General features: G+C 38.5%; 1 protein-coding gene across 8 annotated transcripts in view; it reads left to right on the top strand.

The window, feature by feature from the left end:
• LOC123771035 (probable Na(+)/H(+) antiporter nhx-9) overlaps window positions 1-22,846 on the top strand; it is a 113,496-nt gene that overhangs the window by 80,233 nt on the left and 10,417 nt on the right. For 6 of the 8 annotated variants that reach the window (XR_006774434.2, XM_069309627.1, XM_045763284.2 and 3 more), the window contains 6 exons: window positions 281-480; window positions 1,324-1,479; window positions 2,578-2,678; window positions 3,888-4,031; window positions 5,746-5,808; window positions 6,358-6,505. Coding sequence is in view for 6 of the 8 variants with exons in the window: in XM_069309627.1 (XP_069165728.1) it covers window positions 281-480; window positions 1,324-1,479; window positions 2,578-2,678; window positions 3,888-4,031; window positions 5,746-5,808; window positions 6,358-6,505 (812 nt within the window). In the remaining 2 variants the exon portion in view is untranslated. Of the gene's footprint in view, window positions 1-280; window positions 481-1,323; window positions 1,480-2,577; window positions 2,679-3,887; window positions 4,032-5,745; window positions 5,809-6,357; window positions 6,506-10,189; window positions 10,276-14,894; window positions 22,267-22,846 lie in introns of those variants that run through there. The other 2 variants (XM_069309628.1, XR_011223785.1) reach the window with 2 other exon arrangements.

Raw genomic sequence — 22,846 nt, 5'->3', positions numbered from 1 at the left:
TATGTACTACCTCTATCTTTAAATCTAACAGAATGTTTGTACTGTAACGCTGCAACTATGTATGTACTGTTCCTAAATTAATTATTATTATTATTATTATTATTATTATTATTATTATTATTATTATTATTATTATTATTATTATTAAATGTATTTCACAGAGATAGTAGTGTTTTCCATTTTATATCTTACACTCAAAAATTCCCATAACCTTTAATATTTACTCACTGAGAATACTCACATTCTTGCTCCTCTCACTCATTCACCTTTTCCTTGGCAGGGGTGTTTATGCTAACGGGAATTATGAATAGCTACCGGGTAAAGAAGATCGGTGTAGAGGAGCAGTTCATCGCAGCGTATGGTGGGCTGCGCGGGGCCGTGGCCTTCTCTCTGGTCAACATGCTAGACAAGAGCTTACAGCCACGCAGGATATTTGTCACAACTACACTTGTTGTTATTCTTTTCACCATCTTCATTCAGGTATTTTGGAAGATTTAAATAAATAGATAGAAAGGAGATAGAGGAATAGTTGGGAGAGAGAGAAAAATATATGTAATGGAGAGAAAAAATAGATGGAAAAATAGAGGAAAATCAAAGAAATATATGAGATGGAAAGTGCATAGGTAAGATAGAGAACCCAGCAGGGTAAGAGAAATCCCAGGGATTGCACCAAACCACCTGGGACCCCCTATACTATTGTAATGACTTGGTGCTGTCCCTTGATAGTTCCCCCTGTTTTTACTTATGCTTCCTAATAAGTTTTTCTCGATTTTGGGCTGGTTTCTAATCCCCCATACTCCCCTTCCCCCATACAGAGAGCCAGATTGTGGTCCTTTCTCCCATTAGGCTAGAGTGGGTCTCGGAGGCCTGGTGCATCTTCCCAGAGCACAGCCGGACCACTGCTTAGGTTAAGGAGCTATTGAGGGGGTCTGTCCAGAAGTAGCTACATCCTCAGCAGAGGACGTAGCTAATGTTAGGTTACCAAGATCTTTACCCCATGCCAATAAATAATAACCTGCAGATAACTACAACAAAACACAACCTCACAGAGATAAAGTAATGACTATATATATACCACATTCACAGTCAAAATGTATGCTACTGGACTCACATTTTAGCTGCATTTAGGGCCTGGTTCAGTATTTTCCAGTGTCTTAATAGCAAAGTATTGGAATACATCCTTCGTTAAAATTGGGAGTGGCCTTTATTGTTTGGTAAATAACAAAATACAGTTATGTAGGTATATTGTATATAATAACCCAACAAATTATTTACATATTGTTATTTTGAACTTAAGACTAATCCAACAATTTTGTCTTTCAGGGAATGACAATTAAACCGTTAGTCAACCTCCTTCAAATTCAAAAAAAAAAATCTGGCAAGAAAAATCTAAGTGAGGAAATTAATGACACAACCATGGACCACATCATGGCTGGGGTGGAAGAGATTCTTGGCCAGCATGGAGATTTCTACCTCAGGGTGAGTTGTGAGATGCTGGTGACAACAAGTTTGGAGAAATTAAGATACTGAATTGAGAAAAGAGCAGCTGGCCTGGCAGCCCCTTCATCATGGATGAGTCTATCCTTAACTTCACTCGTGGTGCAGTACCGCTGGGTAATCTGCTCCAAATTCTGTGCTAATAATAATAAAATTATATGTTAGATTAAGGATCTGCCCAAAACGCTATGTGTGCTAGTGGCTTAACAGGAATGTCAAACTTTTAAGTCTCTGTACTCTCATAAATCCAATGTACCTTACAGAAACCACAATAGCATGATGCATCAAATGAACAAATCCATAAGATTTGCCCGAGTGCATGGGGGAAATTGTGTAAAATCCTGGTGTGTGTCTCGGAGAGGCTGCAGGATCCGTGTGAATTCAGTAGAATTCCCGGTTGCAATTCTTTTGACCATGTCATTGCCTAATTGACTAAGGCAGCGTCTGGGATCATCCTGGGTGTAAATTCGATTCCTCATCAAGGCCCTTGTGAATTTGTTAATCCAATGTACCTTCTTGTATATAAATAAAGAAATAAATAATAATAATATTTATCTATTTATTTATTTATTTATATTTATTTATTTATTTATTTATTTATATAAATACAAGAATGTACAGTGGGTTTATGAGAGTACAAAGCATTGATATTTTAACATTTTTGAAAAGCCACTTAACACGCATAGCATTTCGGGCAGGTTTAATCATTTTATTCAGGTAAAAGTACATACACACAAAATGAGTTACAAACAGAATGTTGGATTTCTAAATAGTGCTAGTATATATGTACTATGCTAACACATTATCCTTTTAGTACATACCTGTGTAGTACTGTAAAGTAAAGAAAACTTATTTAAATTTGTAGAAAACAATTTGATAGAACGTAACATACAATCATGTTTAAATATACGCCATGTCTTTATGAATCCATAATGCATAATACACCTTCATTTTCTGTCATGCTGACAAATTAAGAAAATTTTGCTTATACCAGTGAAAAATAAGGAAACCATTTTTAGAGAAATTAAGTCATAATTAGTGACTTTCACCTTCATTAGTGACACCACTATTTCATTTCAGGAGCTAATGGTACACTATAATGACAAATACCTGAAAAAGTGGTTTCTACGACCCACTTGTGAAACAAAACTACAAAGGCTTTTTGAAAAAATTGCAATATCGTAAGTATAAATTTGTAACCGTGGTACAGTGTTGACAGTTGTGGTTAATTTTCATGGCATTAGATATATATTTAGTATCTCTCTCTCTCGTGATTTGGTTAATCAGTATTTTTACAAACAAGTACCTACGGGCTCACCATAGCCCGTGCTACTTGGAACTGTTTGTTCCAAGTAGCGAGTCTTTAACAACAACAACAGGTTATTCAGTACCGGGAAAGAGAACCCTAAAACCAAGCTTAAGCAGAAAGCTAGTCAGAGAGATATAAATGACTGGTAAAAATGATAGAAATGAACATTGTACCATTGGACACCCTGTGCAGAGACATCCATAAGGAAAATCTGGATAATTGAATCAGACTCTGAAGAGCTGTAACCTCAGTGGTTGGGTGTGAGGTACAAAGTGAGGGGTGTTGGCTTATAAGTTGGTTGATATAACACCAACTTGTATCAAAGTTGGTGTTGATATTATATAAACAGTAATATATTTACTGTTCCCCTGTAAATATTGACAAGGGAAATATTTAGGCACGTCTCCTTACCCCCATTTATCACGTAGCAGTAAATTGGTAACCAGGATTTAAGGTGACTGTTGTGGGTGGTCACATCTTGGCATGATCCTAAAGGGGTAAAGTAGTGTACAGTAGTATGCTGTACTCTTCACCACTCATTCTCTACTAATCTGCTGTTAGTAGACCTGTTGGTTAATGGTTTATTAACAGTAGACCATTATTATAGTCTGTCAAATGTAGACAGCATAAATCCAGAGCAAAAAAAAAGTCGAACCGAGTCACAATACCGAACAATTTGCTCATGAAACATTGCCTCACAAATTACTAACTTCCTACTGCTACTATAGTGACTGTACTATGATACAGTAGCCAACAAGAGCAAATCCATATGAGCCGAGATAAGGGTTCAAACCCATGCACTGGGCGTTCCCAGCCCACCCTCTAGACAATTATGCCATGACATGGACCATGTCGTGGCACAATTGTTTAGAGCGCATGCCTGGGAACACCCATGGCATAGGTTTGAACCCTCATCACAGCTCCTACGAATTTGCTCGTTGATGCTTCACGATAGTGTGACTATTCTCTGTGGAGTAGCAAAACAGGTAAACAAATATGATTATGATAAAACATAAAAGATTTAAATATTTTTCTATATATTTCATAATAGATGTTGTTTAAAACTTTTTTTTGCTTGTAGAGAGCATTATGCTCACCTCTATGGTCCAGTAGCCATGATTGAGGATAAAGTCACACCTCTCTGTGCCTCAACCAAGAGAGATAAAAGATCGCGAGGTTCGTCCTTCTCATCATCACATAAGGATGAGATAATGCTTCAACCAAGGTCAGTCATATAATCCACTCTGTATTCTTACTGTATTTTCAATCCCTAGACAAATTCTGTTACATTTGAGTGAGAGAGCTATTGAACTAAGTTAGTGACTTGAAGTGACTTGAAGCACATCAGTTAGTGAAGTTAGTACACAACTGATTGTACCCAAACTTGGGTTGACTACCTGCCTGTTGGTGATTCCGAGGATCAATGTCCCCACGACCCGGTCTCTGACCAGGCCTCCTGGTTGCTGGTCTGATCAAACAGGCTGTTTGACTTGGCAGCTTGCAATCTGATGTACAAGTCGCAACCTGGTTGCTCAGGTGTCAACCAGGCTGTGTCTTGTCAGAATACGAGAAGCTGCATTGAACAGCCTGGTTGAGCAGACCAGGCTGCGGGGGACGTTGATCCTCGGAATCATCGAGCAGGGGAAATATTTAGGCACGTCTCCTTACCCCCATTTATCACGTAGTAGTAAATTGGTAACCAGGATTTAAGGTGACTGTTGTGGGTGGTCACATCTTGGCATGATCCTAAAGGAGTAAAGCAGTGTACAGTAGCATGCTGTACTCTTCACCACTCATTCTCTTCACTTATTTCACAATGTATGCCCATCACACCAACAAGTGTTATACACCACACAGCCATCACTAGCATCAGTCATCACCACAACCATCACTAGCATCAGTCATCACCACAACCATCACTAGCATCAGTCATCACCACAACCATCACTAGCATCAGTCATCACCTCAACCATCACTAGCATCAGTCATCACCTCAACCATCACTAGCATCAGACATCACCTCAACCATCACTAGCATCAGACATCACCTCAACCATCACTAGCATCAGTCATCACCTCAACCATCACTAGCATCAGTCATCACCACAACCATCACTAGCATCAGTCATCACCACAACCATCACTAGCATCAGTCATCACCTCAACCATCACTAGCATCAGACATCACCTCAACCATCACTAGCATCAGTCATCACCTCAACCATCACTAGCATCAGTCATCACCTCAACCATCACTAGCATCAGACATCACCTCAACCATCACTAGCATCAGTCATCACCTCAACCATCACTAGCATCAGTCATCACCTCAACCATCACTAGCATCAGTCATCACCTCAACCATCACTAGCATCAGTCATCACCTCAACCATCACTAGCATCAGACATCACCTCAACCATCACTAGCATCAGACATCACCTCAACCATCACTAGCATCAGTCATCACCTCAACCATCACTAGCATCAGACATCACCTCAACCATCACTAGCATCAGTCATCACCTCAACCATCACTAGCATCAGTCATCACCTCAACCATCACTAGCATCAGTCATCACCTCAACCATCACTAGCATCAGTCATCACCACAACCATCACTAGCATCAGTCATCACCACAACCATCACTAGCATCAGTCATCACCACAACCATCACTAGCATCAGACATCACCTCAACCATCACTAGCATCAGTTATCACCACAATCATCACTAGCATCAGTCATCACCACAACCATCACTAGCATCAGTCATCACCTCAACCATCACTAGCATCAGTCATCACCACAACCCATGACCCTTTTATAGACAAAGTGAAGTGCATGAAGATCTCAAATCAACATGTACCTGCCTTTATATTTATGCCTCAAGTATATTTTCAAACCGATGTTTTCTGATATTAAGATTCCATTACAATTAGGTTGCGCCTCGAGGATGAAGATGAAGATCTCACACACAACATTCCTGGCCTTGTTAATGATGGGTAGGTAGATGCCTTTAACATGTTAATATGTGAAAATATATTGAGTATAGAAGTGATTAGATTCACCTATTACCTCTAATAAGAATGTTATACTGTAGTTTAATTGATTACTTTCTAAATAGAAATGGCACTCCGCATTCTTGTCCAAATTTTTGTTTGGCTCAGTATCTTATTATACAGTATATGTAAATATTTAACTAACTACATTATTATTTATTATTATTATTATTATTATTATTATTATTATTATTATTATTATTATTATTATTATTATTATTATACACTGCTGGGTTTTCATTTGAAATATATATCCAGTCGTGTCCCATATGTTGTCAGTTGTATGCGGAAAATTGTGAAGAAAATATAACCTCAGTTACCCAGGGAAACAATAATTTGGTGACTGTTGAAGATGCATATATATATATATTGCTGCTGTTTTGAGAACAACAACAATTTTGTTTTGCAAATTGATATGGGTATTTGAATGTAGAATAATATTGCATATTTTGTATGTGGAGTATGAAATTAGACTAATAATTATGTATGTAGGAACGTTCAACTAAGGAAGAAGCGTGGATCATTCGTACACGTGAGACAAGCTCGGGTGGCTTCCGAAGTGTCCCAGGGCTCCGCTCAACAGCACGACGATGATGCACACGCACTGCGTAAAGCTTTCAGGAGCAACCCATATAATAAGGTGTGCATTTTACATATTTACTTTTTAATTCAGAGTTGTATTAATGACTTACGAAGGTACTTTAGAACCACTTGTAATTCTTAATAGTTTCTTTGTGTTGTGAGGAGGGAGGCAGTAGTAATTTACAAAATAATTCACTAATAAAATATAAAGGCCCTCCACCCCCCACCCCTCCTCACTTCTCTTCTGAACTTACAGTACTTGTATGTTAATTAAATGTGGATAAGCAGAACACTTGAAAGATATAAAAGATGCACCTCGAATACAAGAGGAAACACAGAGTGACCGACACCATTATTTTGAATTTTTGAGCCTTAAACAGACAAACAAGTTGGATACATTACTGTACATTTATTAAAAAGAGACAAGGAATGGGATACATGATACAACATGGAATCCAGTTTATTTATCATCTCTCCAGATTAACTCTCAAATAAGTGAGTAACTCTCAAATAACTCAAAAGTGAGTTGCGCACCTCACAAATACACCCAAAAACACCACTTGTCAACACACACCCAAAACACCACCTGTCAACACACACACACACACACACACACACAGGGGGGCCGGTGGTTGAGCGGACAGCACGCTGGGCGCGTGATCCTGTGGTCCCGGGTTCGATTCCAGGCGCCGCCGAGAAACAATGGGTAGAGTTTCTTTCACCCTAATGCTTCTGTTACCTAGCAGTAAATAGGTACCTGGGAGTCAGTCAGCTGTCACGGGCTACTTCCTGGGGTGTGTGTATGGTGTGGAAAAAAAAAATAGTAGTTAGTAACAGTTGATTGATGAGCCGAAAAAGCAGAGCTCAAACCCCGCAAGTACAACTAGGTGAATACACACACACACATCATTACCCCCCCTCACAAAATTGCGTGGGAAAACTACTTTACATACGGAGACAAACATTTTCTCATAACATACTTGCAAACATTAGCCATTGAAACTTAAACATTATTATTACAAAATAAAATAAAAACAAAACATTTAGGATTAATGGAAATAAAACTAGAACCTTCATACCAGTCATTACAGTGTGAGAACAATTTATAATGATGCACCAAAGAAACATATTTATATAATAATCTAGTAAAGGTTTATAGTGAAATTATAAGTAATGTGCATTGTATATTTCATTAATAACTTTCTTTTTCAGCTTGTTGTAGGTAAACTCAAGGTGTACAGGGATTTGTTCACACATTAATAGGACATTCTATTCTCGGTATTTACCAGATAAGGCCTATTATTGGACAGTTTTTTAATTTGTTTTCCCTTCTTTTAACTTACCAATGTTGTTTTGATAACTAATGGTGTTATTGTTATTTCAGTTGATGAGGTTTAGCATTGCATACAGTATTACTGTACTGTACTGTATTTTGAATAATAATGTAAAAGACATTCCAGCCATAAAATTGTGAATTGTATGGTGATTTAAATTATTTGTATTTTTACAGTTAATATTACTCCTTTAATATCAGGTAAATTCAGGTAAATATACAGTATGGTATATATATTGTGTAAGTAGTAACCTTATCAGTTTCTGTCATTGTTTAATGTAGTCTCTTTTGTCACATGTACATTTCTGTATGTGTAGAAACCAAGATAGCTGGTACGTATTGATATAATACGTACCAGCAATCCGTATAATATACGTATTGATATAATACAGTGTTGATGAATAAATACAAGCCTCCAAGGTTTGTGGGGGGGAGGGGGGTCTGTATCATTCTCACTCATGTAAGTAAAGTGATTTGAGTGTGTCAAAAAGTTCTTTTAGGTCAATTTTGTTATAAGTAAATAAAATTAGGCTTCATTCATCACAGCATGTTTAAAAAACATTATAAATATTGGGTATTGGTTGAACATTTTGACAGACTTAATATCTTAATAATTAATGAAAGTACTAAAGGCAGTCTAGAATCAAACTAATTAATAATTAATTAATTAACAGAATAATTAAATGCAATTTAATTATCATTTAATTAAAAAAAAAGGGCAGCTATTCCATACCAATTTGATTAGCAGCCAAATATTACTTAAAACTTGAGATCAATTCCAGAATCAAGATTTATTATATAATGATCAACTATTTTTATTAGAAGTAGTGCTAGCTTATCTCTGATCAAGATTAATTCTAAAACAATTTTCTTATAAGTGAAGTGCAAATTTTTAGACATTTATGTCATGGTATTTAGACCAGATATCTGTAAATTAAGATTGAAATATTTGCCGAGAGAACTGCGACACTCGAAAAACGGAGAAGAGAAAAACAGTAGGTGCATTATCTGTTGAGGGCGGGAAAAAGTGCACCATGTAACATTGTTGAAGACCCTTGTAAAAGAGATGCTGAAATAGTGATGCTGAACATGGCAGGGAAACTGTTACAAAATAATTCAAGAGATGTTCTGTAGTTTCGAGGGGCATTAAAATAAAGTTCTGTGGTATTGGAGATGGATCAGAGCTTTGCAGAAAGACACTTCAGTTAAAGACTCTGCTTTTATTACAGGTGTATAATAAGGACTTCCCTTTCAGTGGTGTATTTCAATAGCTTTTCAACAGCTGCCTGGCTGGCCTTTGTCAATATTTTGCAGAATTGGATACAGTACTATAAAGAAGTTTAAAGTTCTTGAGATATATTGATGATGTGAATGAAATATTATAGAAAATTATGCAATGTGGATGATGCAAAAGAAATACTGTAAGTCTATAGTTGTGATGTGATAAAGTTATAAAAAATTCAAAAGCAGATTACAACACCCCTGTGGTGGAGTTACCTGTTCACCTCACAGCATAAATGTCCTGGGTTCAAGTCCTAGGCGGGGTAGAATTACTGGGCACCAATCATTTGCTATTCCCCCTTATTCACTCAAATGTTATTGGGGACCTGGTTGTAAAGTGATTAGCAGATTGGGTCCTGGGAAATACATGTATGGTAAGGTCTCATTTGAGCTTTGAGTGAAGAGCTCTTAGCCTGGAAACAAGAATCTCAAGTTTTCTGAAATTAGAGAGGCGCTGTGAAAGTGATTTTTAAAAATATGGGTAAATAGTATTTTTTATTTTACAGTACTTGAGATGTGATAAAAGTTATATCTATTTATAGAAATTTTTTTAGACATTCCAAGTTTGAGACACGGCATGTTGAACTGTTAGTACGCAGAATGTAAGTCGCAATAACATCGCTGAAAATTTAGACACCCAACTCACGCATCTGAAAATGAAGGAAATGACAATTACCATACTGCTATTAGATACAGTAGTATCTATTAGAAGTCTTGTGAAAGTATTGGAAATCATTGAGGCATTTAAAAATGGCAACTTTTTTTAAGAGTTGGGATACTGTGTGGAGTTGAACACATTGGCACATTCCTAACTCAAGGTCACTCTTTAGGTTATTGGAGAGGTTTTACTTCATGTAAATTCAGAACTATTGAAATATTTGTTGAAAAAAGTGATGGAGGATTTTTACATCACTCTAACTTTTTACTTAAACACTAACATTGACTGATCAGCCATTGGTAGTCATCACACCACTTGCATATTGACCAGATATCACAATAATCAATCTAGCAGATACTACTGATATCACAATAATCAATCACCCATTAGTAGTCTGAATCATATTGATCAATCACCCTTCGACAGTCTAATTAGTTTTCATTATGTCTTAATGTTCGTGACTCCAGCAGAATGAGGAGCTAAACGAAGACGTCCCTGTGAAACGAACTCTGCGCTGGGCTTTCACTAACAATAGCATCGCTTCTCATATCAACAGGTAGATCACGGAGAACAATGCACTTGAATATGAATGAGTGCAGAATATAAAATGATAAAACATTGAGAATATTGAAGCTCTACTCTCTAAGTGGTTCCTTGGTTCCTTTTTCTAGCCATGTTCCCATAAGATTCATCCAGGCCTTGAAATATATGAGGCTCTGATGACCTCTTCGTTCCCCATGGCAGGGATGTTTGCTAATGGTCCTTTCATCTAAATTGAGGAGGAAAGTCCTTGAAGAATTCACTATTCCCCCTCGCAGATAGCACACAGACAAAGTCCAACAACATACAGTGAGCTGGGTAACCATCACATGAAGCAAACACTAAAGTATGAGGGGGCCCATACACAGAGATAGCCTTATAGAATTATCTGTCGGTGAAGCTTGACTGAATTAGTGTTCACAGGGGAGCATGTCAAGTGGGTGGACACCAGGCAACAAGTGAGGGCTGCCGGTTTCCCATACCCTGTTGACATGTTGCGTGCTGCATTCTAGAGGCAGTCATGAATGGTGGCTAATGGTTTAATCAATAGTTAGCAGAGCGATAATTAGTCTCCCTATTGAGTCTAGGGTTTCACTTGAGAGGGGGGCATTGAGAAGTTTTACTTTATTTTATTTTGTCTAATAATAAGCTGGTCATTCAGTGGTGGACAGAGAATTCTCCACTATCTCCTCTCCTTAATGTATTTACCTGAAGCTCACCATCTATCTACTGGCTCTTGGTGTGCAACCTGTCCTCCTACAAAGAGCGTCACTTTTCGCTCGTATGCCTTACATAAGGCCGAAAATTGTTGTACTAGAAAATGCAGGCGGCTCGCAAAAGTGATATGCTGCCACGTTTTCTGTTTTGGGTCCTTTGGTAGGTTAGAAAAGGACACGTTAAATTGACTGTTTTCTTGACGTTGGGAAACCTTAGGAGGACGAGTTGTGGTGAGGACAGGAAGCCGGTGGCTTATCAATGGTCCCTCCCATATTACTGATGATTTTTTACAACTGGCTTCAGTGGATAGGCAACTCTTCTGCCCTACATTGTGGCTTGTTGAGCTTGAAGCTGTTGCCTCTTGTGTGTGTGTGTTACATTAGAGTGGTCCCAATAGCACAGTCCGGTTCATTTTCGACTCACAATTAAGAATTCCAAGCTCAAATCCCTGGTGGGACAGGAATGGTTGGGCATGTTTCCTATTACCTAATGCCTCTGTTCACCTAGCAGTAAATAGGTACCCAGAAGTTAGTCAGCTTATTGTGGGGATGCATCCTGGGAAGGGTCAGTAATTCAACCCTGGGAGGACCTCAATATAAGCCTAACATATACTGTATGTATAAACTAGCTGCCTGTCCCTTGACATAATGAATTACAGTATTATTATTAATTATTTGACCTATTTAAACAAGTTGTATGGATTAACATCCTCCAACATCTTCAGTATTTTAAAAGTTTCAATGAGGTCAGCCTTTCAAGTCTGATTTGCAGTGTTGCGACAAAACCATTAACAAAGATCCCCCATCATAATGCAGGAACAGGTAAACAGAGTCTGTTGTATATTGTGGTTCTGTGTGCACCATATGGATACATGGCTCGCAGAGCAACCAAGGGGACAAGCTCAGAAAACTCATCTTAGCATACACAGTTAGGTAATAAACGTATTGAAGGTAAAAACTATGCACTGTTGAGCAAGAAGTGTATTTGAATGTGTCTGAAAGGAAGGAAAAATTTAATAGGATAATTTAAATGGTACAAATATATTTGAGCAATGACACTCAGTTGCTTCCTAAGGTTTCCAGTTTGATTACAAACTAATATACTGTACAATCTAACTAGGTAGATAACAGTGCATTTGGAAACTTTTCAAGTGATTCCTGCAACAGGTTATTAATGGTACAGTACTGTAATAGAGAGTACTGTAGAATACCATCTAGCTTGTGTGATCTTTAGAAGGCACTACTCAAATTGACTCAAAGCTCTTCGAAGCTCTCCTTTTAACAACCCAGTTGATTTGGCCGGCTACCAACTCCAGCTGCAAACAGTGAATTACAATAACATGACTGAAGATATGATGACCTAACTACACATCAGAAGATGGAGAACCACGATGTTTCAGTCCGTCCTGAACTTTATGAAGTCGTGCGATAATGGTCCAGGACGGATCGAAACGTCGTCATTTGTCAGTCTTCTGGTGTGTGGTTTGGTGATCATACCAACTCCAGCCATCAGTGAGTGAAAGCACCTTTTATTCACAACAGGGTTTCTCTCCGCGAGCTTCATTACGTTCTACGCGAGTGTCAAGTATGTTGGTTTGAGAAGAGTGAACCAAAATTCAGTTAAATGACTTGTTTGATCCTTTCAAACTCTTTTATGCATGCAATGAGCCAGTGCTTAATATGCTGGATATCCTTTCACTCATGTGCGTGTGATAATTACCTATGTATAGTTACAGGACAAGAGTTACACTCATGGTGGGTATACAAGTCTTTGTGTTTTCCAGTTGTTGACTTGAGTTTAAACACTTCCTACACACTCCCTTGTGTTGTCCTAGAATGAAGGTGACTCGCACTGATATGCACATTTGGCTATTTGTTTACCCACCATTTATGGCTTTGAACTGTTTGGTGGTAACTCAGGTCATGTCTGGGCAGAGCTATTCTGCTGCATTTGTTTTTCATTTTATCATTAGCTCATTTTATAGTTAACACTATTAGTTAGGGGGATAGTTTATAACTCTTGCCTTGGCAATCAGACTTCTGTCTATTACTGCAGTCAGGGGTGACAGTACTGGTGACCTGTTCTTAGCCTGTTAGCTAATTTTCTTACCTCCTGGTGTTGGACATTATGATGTGAAACTATGAGGATATGTAGTTGCTGCATAGTGCAGCATGGAGTGACCCTACTGGTCACCCCTTCTGCCTCCTTCATTCCTATTATTAGGTTTGCCACCAGTTTCTCCTGCAGGTGTGTATGTTTTGACCTTACTTTACCCTTCTTTTAGGCAGGTTTAAGTATTGGAACTAGTCTCAAGTTTATTCTCATTTTTGATCGTGTGTGCGCTGTTTAAAGACCATGCACTGTAAGCTAGAGCTAATAATGAGGACAGAGAATTGGAGTTGCTAGTTAAACTGTCTACGGATGGCTCATTGGGAAGAATTCTGATGTGTACAAAGTTCTGCCACTAGGAGCCGGTCGACCGAGCAGACAGCACACTGGACACGTGATCCTGTGGTCCCGGGTTCGATCCCAGGCGCCGGTGAGAAACAATGAGCAGAGTTTCTTTCACCCTATGCCCCTGTTACCTAGCAGTAAAATAGGCACCTGGGAGTTAGTAAGCTGTCACGGGCTGCTTCCTGCAGGTGGAGGCCTGGTCAAGGACCGGGCCGCGGGGACACTAAAAGCCCCAAAATCATCTCAAGATAACCTCAAGATTGGTGGTGGCCAGGAAAATTGGTTCATAAAGGTTAATTGATTATTTGATTGAGTTCTCCTTTGCATTTATTTTTTTTTTCTAGAAGTCATTGAAGCTAGATGGTTTTCATCAGGTATCCAATGAACTGTTAGTTGCTACTGAGACAGTGGAAACTTACCTTAGGGAGTAACTTGCTCAGAAAGCACTTTTCACATAAATTTAAAACTTCTATGAATCTCAGCAGATCAGTCTTGGAGCATCTGTGTATACACAATTATTAGAGTTATGTGATAGGAGTCTTTATTATCTGTGATATGCCTTTCCAAGAATAGTTGTATGTAGTTTGCCTTATAAAAAATAAATTAGATTAGAATTACAGTAAAATTATAATAAAAGGAAGCTTGCACAGAATGACTCGCTTAAATTTGAATACTGTATTGCAAAAAATAATGAAATGCAGAATGAAATACAGTATTAGACAATACAAATTAATATAATATAATAAGAATGAATATAGAAAGATGTGAACTAGAATGAGAGGTCAATTTAATACATTTAAGTTAGATTGAATGATAACAATAAAAAAGTAAGAAAAATATAATGAAAGTGGTAGGGCACAGTGAGTTTATTATTGTAGTTTTTTGTAGTATTTTTTAGATAATGAAAATAAGTTTAGTGAAGAAATCATGAGGTAATCTGTACATAACGTACCTAAAACTCATTGTGGTAACACACAGCTGTGACAAATGGAGCAGTTAGCACGGCACAGCACTTGACACCAAGAATTCAGATATTTATATATTATTACAGGTAATTTAATTAATTCTGTTTTCATAACAAAGGTCAAATGTAAGATCAAAATGATTCAGGAACAAGGATGCTTTCATAGCAGGATAATTAGAGGGGCCCAAAGCTGGCAAATTTTCAAGCAAGCCTTACAGTACTGACCTCATCAGTGGCCTATAAAGGAGTAACAAATCGCTTGCCAGCCACAGTGGGGAACATAATATGAAATGCTGCACATTAAATAATAGTGAATAATTTAACAGTGAAACCTGCCACATACACTGCTCCACTTGCCTCTGCCATGTGTCATCACATCATATTTGTTTAACATTTCTTGTGATTTACCAGTTGATATTGTAATGGATAAACAGGTATATCATGCGACGACCTCCCAACAATCCCTGATGACAACTTTCTTCCTTAATTCTGGCCTACAGTCTAGGTCAGGCAGGTAACAAAGGTCAAAGTTCAACACCGAGTACACAATCACAAGCCCTTGGCAACAGGACCACACTACGTGACCCGTCCTTACGGACTGGAAGTACACAAATTGGAAATCCACGGAATGCAAGAAATCACCATAAAATTACACTGGATGAATTTTTTCGCACTAAATTTAAAAAGACAAAGAGTTCACGCAATGGAAATAAGACTTAACAAGCACATGCATTTAATCCTTACTGGGTTTCGAAGAATGCATGGCGGTTCGTTTTCAGCAGCGATTTAAGATAACTCCCTTACATGACAGGAATTACTTCATAAATATTAGGTAGCCATTAATTGCTTTGATACCCAAATTATGCATAGATATTCAATAGTTTGCTAGCAAAATTGCACCTAGATGATCTTAGCCCAGACCACTACCTATATTTTAGTAGTTGCATTTTCATAGGTTTACCTGCTGCTTCTGCCTGTAGACTAGTCATTAGATTTCAATCTCCTATTGTTTTGTTTGTCTTATATTTGACCATGTTCATCTTTATGGGAGAGAGCCTTCAGTAGCTGCCCAAGCTTAGCTCTGGTACCACCAAGCCTTAGCCCAAGACATCAGGGTCCCCGAGACCCATCTCTCGCCTACCAGAAACAGGACCAGAATCTGGCTCATTCTGCCAGGCAAGGGGGATCAGAAATGAACCACATTTTCTGGGAAACCCCCACAATAAAAAAAAAAGTGACTGCTTAAAAGAAATTAGGCATTCCTATCTAAACTACAAGGTGTTTCTAGTAGTGTCTTGGGGTCTCGGGGTTGTCTTGGCCCCCACACCTCCAATGTCTTGGGAGCCTGCTCTGTTGTTTGCTCCTCGGCTCCTCAATATTTCTCATAACATTTTAGTAGAGGGTGTACTCGCGGTGACCACATCTGTGTGGAGGGTGTCCCATTTTCCCCATGCTTTCTTCGGGGACAAGTATGTACAGTATGCCAGATAATAAGTATTCATTGGCAACAACTGGAATTCTTGATGAATTTGCAAAATGGCTTAATTTGTATATAAACAAGGAAAAACAATATAAATACCAGTAAGGAGTTTCATGAGGATACATACAAGAAAGAGCGAATACTGTGCGAATAACAAAATGTTAAGAAAATTTGAAAATTAAGATGTACAAAAGTTAGAATATGTATAGAAAGAGAAAAAGTAATAAAAGTTTGAAAGACAGCATGGAATGCACAAACATTTGGTAAGCCTTTTACTAGTGGTGTTACGATATAATCCTAGCCATGGAGACGAGATGCCACACTGAGAGAGGCCAGTCTTGCAGCTTGTCAGTGTTTCTCTTGTGATGAGCAAAACTGAGAAATTTTCATACAAATTTTTTATTTATTTTGATATACAGTACAGCATTGTTTTCACCGTGTTTTCATATCTAACTTTAAAGCATACCTGTATCTTTAACTAAATGATATAAGGAGTATATTAATATAGTATAATAGATGTAAAATTAATTATTTTTCAGGCTGTTGGTTCATTCCATTAGCAACATTCTCAGAAGCATTGTACAATTTTTCCATGTATTCTTAACTTGGAGTGTACCACAATCTTTATAATAGTCATCTTTAAGTTTTATGTGATGATGCATTGCCAAACACCGTATGTTTAAGCATTTCATGTAGAATTTGGTTAAGAATCTTATTGGGAAAAAATAAGTTATTGGGTGATGTGAAATACTCCTTTCTGAGCGGCGCTTGGTCGCTCCCCAAGTCAGGACCAGGGTCCATCTAGGACTATAATCTCACCAGGCTCTCAGAGCTGTACCTTAAAGTGCTAAGGAGCATTTCAGATGGTTATGTTGTCTAATTATGAAGGAAAGAGAGGGGGAGACAGAGTCCATCATCAAGGAGATTTCACACAGCAGTATCAGTAAGGTTTTCTAAATACTGTATAGTACCTCACACAGTGGGCAAGTGTGTGATCTGTCATGCTATGTCCTCCAACACTTGCATTATTACACTGTGTACTTTTAGAATCTGTTGCCTTTATAATGTCTGTATATGACTAATAACTGAGATGATGTACAATATTGTACATGTTGAAGAGTGGATGTATATCCCCCCTCCCTCTTCTTCTCCCCCCCCCCCTAATAGTAATTGTATCATTACTCTACAGCATTAATACATACAATAGGGCATAGTTTATAATTTCTGTTATGTTCATAGCCCATTGTATAAAACTAAGTGGAGGGGGCTCCACTTATTGTATGTATTGATGCTGTAGAATAATGATACAATTGCTTTACAATGGAAGCATATTAAAAGTATTTATGAACTCAGGGTTATAGAACTATTGTAATTCAAGCACCAGCCCATGGTCCGATCACCTTGGGACTGAAAATGGTCATGCAAGGAATTCTGACCAGGTTTTTGTATAAAGTTAAAAAATGCAACACAATTCATAATAGAAACAATAAACTATATAAGGGTACTGAGGAAAAGTCAAGGTGTTGCTCTAATGCAATCTTGAAATAATGTCAGTGTTAGCATAGTGGTGAAGTTGAAGCTTAGAGATGAGTTAGGCAGAGGTTCCTGGGGAACTTGAAGCAGGAACACTAGATTCTTCAATGTGAGATTCCTTGGTAACCTGTATAAAATGCTCTCTGAATATCAATTTTTTTATACCTTGCCTTTTTATTCTCAAAAAGTTAATGTATAAAAATATAGGAATTCATCAGTGGCCAAGTCTGGACTCTTTTTGAATTATAGAATTCTTTTAAAGAGCTTCTTAACTTTCTCCTTGCTTTCTTATTTCCGTTACACAGACAAGGAGTTCTTATTGTAGTTTTTGTATCTCAATAATTTTCTGACCACTAAAACCTTCAAAATCTGCCTGCTCAAGACTCTTCATGCCCAGAAGAGGCTTGAAGGTTGCTCCAGCCATGCTCAAAGTTGAGTGTTTTACCTTGTCCCAGGGTTGTTCTATGCCCTACATGGCTTGTTGACCAGACCACACACTAGAAAGTGAAGGGACGACGATGTTGCGGTCCGTCCTGGACCATTCTCAAGTCGAGTTGACACAATCAACTTGAGAATGGTCCAGGACGGACTGAAACGTCGTCGTCCCTTCACTTTCTAGTGTGTGGGCTAGTCAACATACTTCAGCCACGTTATTGTGACTCATCGCCTGCTCTACATGGCTTATTATTATAAAAGTCTTCACAAATTCCTTTACTTAGCCTCCTACTCATCGAGGTATCTGGCAAAGTAATTTATAAACAGTAGAGGTTTTGCCGATTTTAAATTGTGCTGTGATCCATGCCCCTGATTATCTCATGGTGTGGATGTGATGGGTGCCAATCCTTTACTTTTGCTCCTGTTCATCCAGCAGTAATTGGGTACTTGGTTGTTAACTGATTGGTATGGCCTTGTTCCAGGGAAAACTAAGGGGTAAGACTTCCCATGAGTTCTGGAAATGGAAAGCTCTCAGCCTGCTAACAGGAGTCACATGTTATCTTTTCCTCTACCCACCTGTGTAAGAAAAACAAAATTAAGTGCTCTTCCACCTCTGGAACAAAACCAGCTTAAAACCAAGTCTCAAAATATATATCTGTCCAGAGTACATCCATACATTGGTCTGAGCTTTATAAATAACCAGAGACTTGTTCCATATTTATTAATATCCATTTGATTTCTTCTTTTACCATTAACCAGCAATTTATATTCATGCGTGCTAGCTACGTTGGCACAGCACAACGAGCCTCTATATTTTGCATGTACCCAGAAGTATCATCACAGTGAGCATACGTATACATGTGCAATTTGTACCAATACAAACTTGCCTCGTCAGCATTATATATTTGATCTGGAGGTGAATCAGAGCCTTGCACAGTTTTCTCAAATTTTGTATGCACCTTCTGCATCAGCCAACACTTGCCATGTATTTTCACATGCATCATGGCTGTGCTTCAAGTGCCTTATCTGAGCATCAGGATATTAACACTGCACATTAATATTAATTTTCTTGCGGAAATTCCTTGCAGTCTCCACTTAATAAGCTCTATTTCCTGCTCAAAATGTATCACTTCATGTTTCCTCCTCGTGTGTTTGCTGTTAATAGAAGCCTTTGTCAAATTGTTACCTGTATTTTGGTATGACATGGTGAATAATTTTCAGGGATTTTGGTAAAATAATGAGGTTACAACTTAGCATATCTAAACATGCTACCAAAATTAAATTAGTCTGGCAAATGGGTGCAGGTTGGGTGAAAGCATGGGAGACACTCATGCGGTGCTACAGGTGGCTGGTTGGGCACACTCGGCTTTCTCCTATCACCACAGTGGTGAGGGAGGCACGTTGGATGGAAAACAAATGGATGGCATATTCAAATAGCAGGTGGTCAGACCATGGGATGACTGTAATAGCAGGTGGTCGGATCATGGATTGTCTGTAATAGCAGGTGGTTGGATCATGGGTTGTCTGTAATAGCAGGTGGTCGGACCATGGGTTGTCTGTAATAGCAGGTGGTCGGACCATGGGTTGTCTGTAATAGCAGGTGGTCGGATCATGGGTTGTCTGTAATAGCAGGTGGTCGGACCATGGGTTGTCTGTAATAGCAGGTGGTCGGACCATGGGTTGTCTGTAATAGCAGGTGGTCGGACCATGGGTTGTCTGTAATAGCAGGTGGTCGGACCATGGGTTGTCTGTAATAGCAGGTGGTCGGACCATGGGTTGTCTGTAATAGCAGGTGGTCGGACCATGGGTTGTCTGTAATAGCAGGTGGTCGGACCATGGGTTGTCTGTAATAGCAGGTGGTCGGACCATGGGTTGTCTGTAATAGCAGGTGGTCGGACCATGGGTTGTCTGTAATAGCAGGTGGTCGGACCATGGGTTGTCTGTAATAGCAGGTGGTCGGACCATGGGTTGTCTGTAATAGCAGGTGGTCGGACCATGGGTTGTCTGTAATAGCAGGTGGTCGGACCATGGGTTGTCTGTAATAGCAGGTGGTCGGATCATGGGTTGTCTGTAATAGCAGGTGGTCGGACCATGGGTTGTCTGTAATAGCAGGTGGTCGGATCATGGGTTGTCTGTAATAGCAGGTGGTCGGACCATGGGTTGTCTGTAGTTTAGTTATTGCATCCTAAAAATTTAGTACAGAAGTGAGTCATAAAAATAAGAATTTGAGCGCAGTGAATTTGAGTGCATTCTCTAATAATTATCTATGTGCATGAGAGCCATGCTCGAGATGTCCCGTCTTCCCTATCATCTTTGTCCTATGATGCTTTGAAGCGTCCAATAGTTTTGACATACACTACATATCGTTCAAATTGTTCAATCTGTCTACCACTTTTTATAAGAAGAGTTTTTATTTTATATATAAAAAAAATTTTTGTTTTCAAAGTGGTAATGCAAACAACACTAATAATTAATAAATAACATTAATAATAATAAGGTACCTTACATTTGCTGTACCCACTGTCTTCATTCTCTCCATCACAGCCCACTTGAGGCAGACCAGGTTGTTTACGTTCAGAAATTACAACGATCTTTGAATATATATTTATTATACATTATTTAAATACAGTTCAAGCGGGCTTTAATTAATGTATGGGATGCATTCCTCAAAAATGGTAAAAATGTTAAAATTTGATATTGAACAGTCTACATTTTGGGTGGTATTGAATTATGCAGTTTTGAGGATACAGTACTATACTGTATGCTGGTACTATATTATATATATATACTGTACTATAACTGTAGCTTGTTGTGAGGTTGCATCCTGGGCAGGGTCAGTAATTTGACCCCGGGAAGTGGCGGTCCTCGATAAAAGCTTAACGTGTATTAATACACTCTGGCTTCCTGTCCCCCATACAAAGTGAATTATTATAATTATTATACTGTATATATGTATTTGTTGTATGTCAAATTTTTAAAAAACCATTGAGGATTTTTTTTTTTTATCTTTTGTGAGATGATAATTTTCAGGTCCTCATTGTTGACTGTTGTGTCCTCATACACGACACAGTTCTTGTTTTGCAAAGATTTTAGATTATATTCTTGCATCATCAAGCATTCTGGATGTCATTAAGCACAGTACAGTACTGTATTTTTGGCTTAAACCTGGAGTTAGTATTACATGTTAATGCTCAGGTAGGTGTTTCATTAAGAACCAGAGCAGGAAGAGGCCAACTTTTAATGGTCTCTGAAATATACTGTAACCCTATTTTCCTGATACAGGTTTAGCACAAAATGAAAGGGCCCCAGTAATGTATTGTTGCATTGGGATGCATTTCAGAGACTTTTGGAAATACTTTTTCATTATTTAAATAAAACACTTACCTGAAAATAATATTAAAAGATTAGTTAGTATTTTATGTAAGTTTTATATGGTTTAAACCATACTCATGGGATGGTTTATACAGGTGTCCATTCTTGACACAGATATTGCCTTAGGTGATTTTTATGGACATGTTGTGTTTTTGAACTTAAAGTAGGGTAAAATTCATTATCAAGTCACTTTTTGTTGGAGCCTTTCAAGGATACCGAGTTAGGGCACGACTCTACCAGCGGGTGGCCTGACACTTGGCTCAGTTCCTTGCTTATAACCAGGCCTTTCCTCTTAGCAGTTTTGTCTTTTATCAGAAATTTGTGAGGTGGACCAACACCATAGCAGGGTTAGGTGCTGCCACCTGGTGGCAAGGAGGGTAAGCTATTAAGCGAGCCGACCAGTAGTTTATTAGGGTGCTTCTAGGCAATCTCAGGATTATCAAGGTGTGTAAAGGCTTTAAGTGTACAGTATATGATTTGAGTTTGCTACAGCTCACTTTAGCTGGATATCCTCCAATGTTCCTTAGTACTGGTATGACCTTGCAGGGATGGTTGAAAACATTCCTGTGACACTGGTATATCACCCTGCCTAACAGCATGATTCACTCACGTATATGACAGAATCTTACCTTGGGGTAGAGCACATAAGTCTGCTCAGAAAAACACTTTTCATATACTGTACACTTGATGCCAGTTTCTTATTTACACTAATTTATATAAAGTTTTGTATTAAGGTAAATAATTTTTATATGAGTGAATCATTCTGTTGGTATAAGATTCGGTTCTCATTTGCAACAGTTTCTAGTCATATTCTTCAGAGCAGAAAATAATGTAAAGTTTTGTACTACCCTGTATTTTGCTCTTCTTTTTTTTTTAATTAAAAACAAAAACAAAATGTAAATACCGAAAAATGTACATCACGTTGTGGAGCCGATAGTATAAGATTTCCTTTTATACTTAGTCTATCTCTAATCTGGCATTTATTTAGTCTTCAGCCTATGATCTTAATGCCTGCTCTTCCTCAATATATAAAATCTCTAAGGCAACACTTGCTTGAAATATCCTGTCATTTTCCTCTACCACCATTGTCTCTCTTACGTCCCATCTTCAAATGATTACTTGCTGGTGCCCACACATTTCTTACCTCCCGATGAGCAATTACCAGCCTTCACGGAGAGTAAAATCATCTCCCGGACCAGCCACCAAAGGTTGACAGGTAAACCTGGTTCACACCTGAAATTTAAGTAAAAATCTCCACAGTATAACTTGATGTCTGGTATATAAAGCACTTGTTGCAACTGGGCATAGCACTTGCCAAGACTAGGCATAGTGCTTGCTACAGGATTGCATAGCATTTGCTGCGGCTTGCCATAGCTCTTGCTGCGGCTTGTCGTAGCACTTGCTGTGACTGGGCGTAGCACTTGCTGCGGCTGGGTGTAGTGTTCATTGCGGCTGGGCATAGTGCTTGCTGCAGCTGGGCATAGCACTTGCTGTAGCTGGACATAACACTTGCTGCTTCTGGGCGTAGCATTTGTTGCGGCTGGGCATTGGACATAGCACTTGCTGTGGCTGGATGTAGCACTTGTTGTGCTTAAAAATGCTAACATTTATTTCTTCATTGCAGCAAGTTGT

Source organism: Procambarus clarkii, chromosome 65, assembly GCF_040958095.1.
Source record: "Procambarus clarkii isolate CNS0578487 chromosome 65, FALCON_Pclarkii_2.0, whole genome shotgun sequence".
In the NCBI taxonomy this organism is placed as follows: domain Eukaryota; kingdom Metazoa; phylum Arthropoda; class Malacostraca; order Decapoda; family Cambaridae; genus Procambarus; species Procambarus clarkii.
Note: the sequence above shows the minus strand (reverse complement) of the source record. Positions and strands in the feature narration are given on the sequence as shown.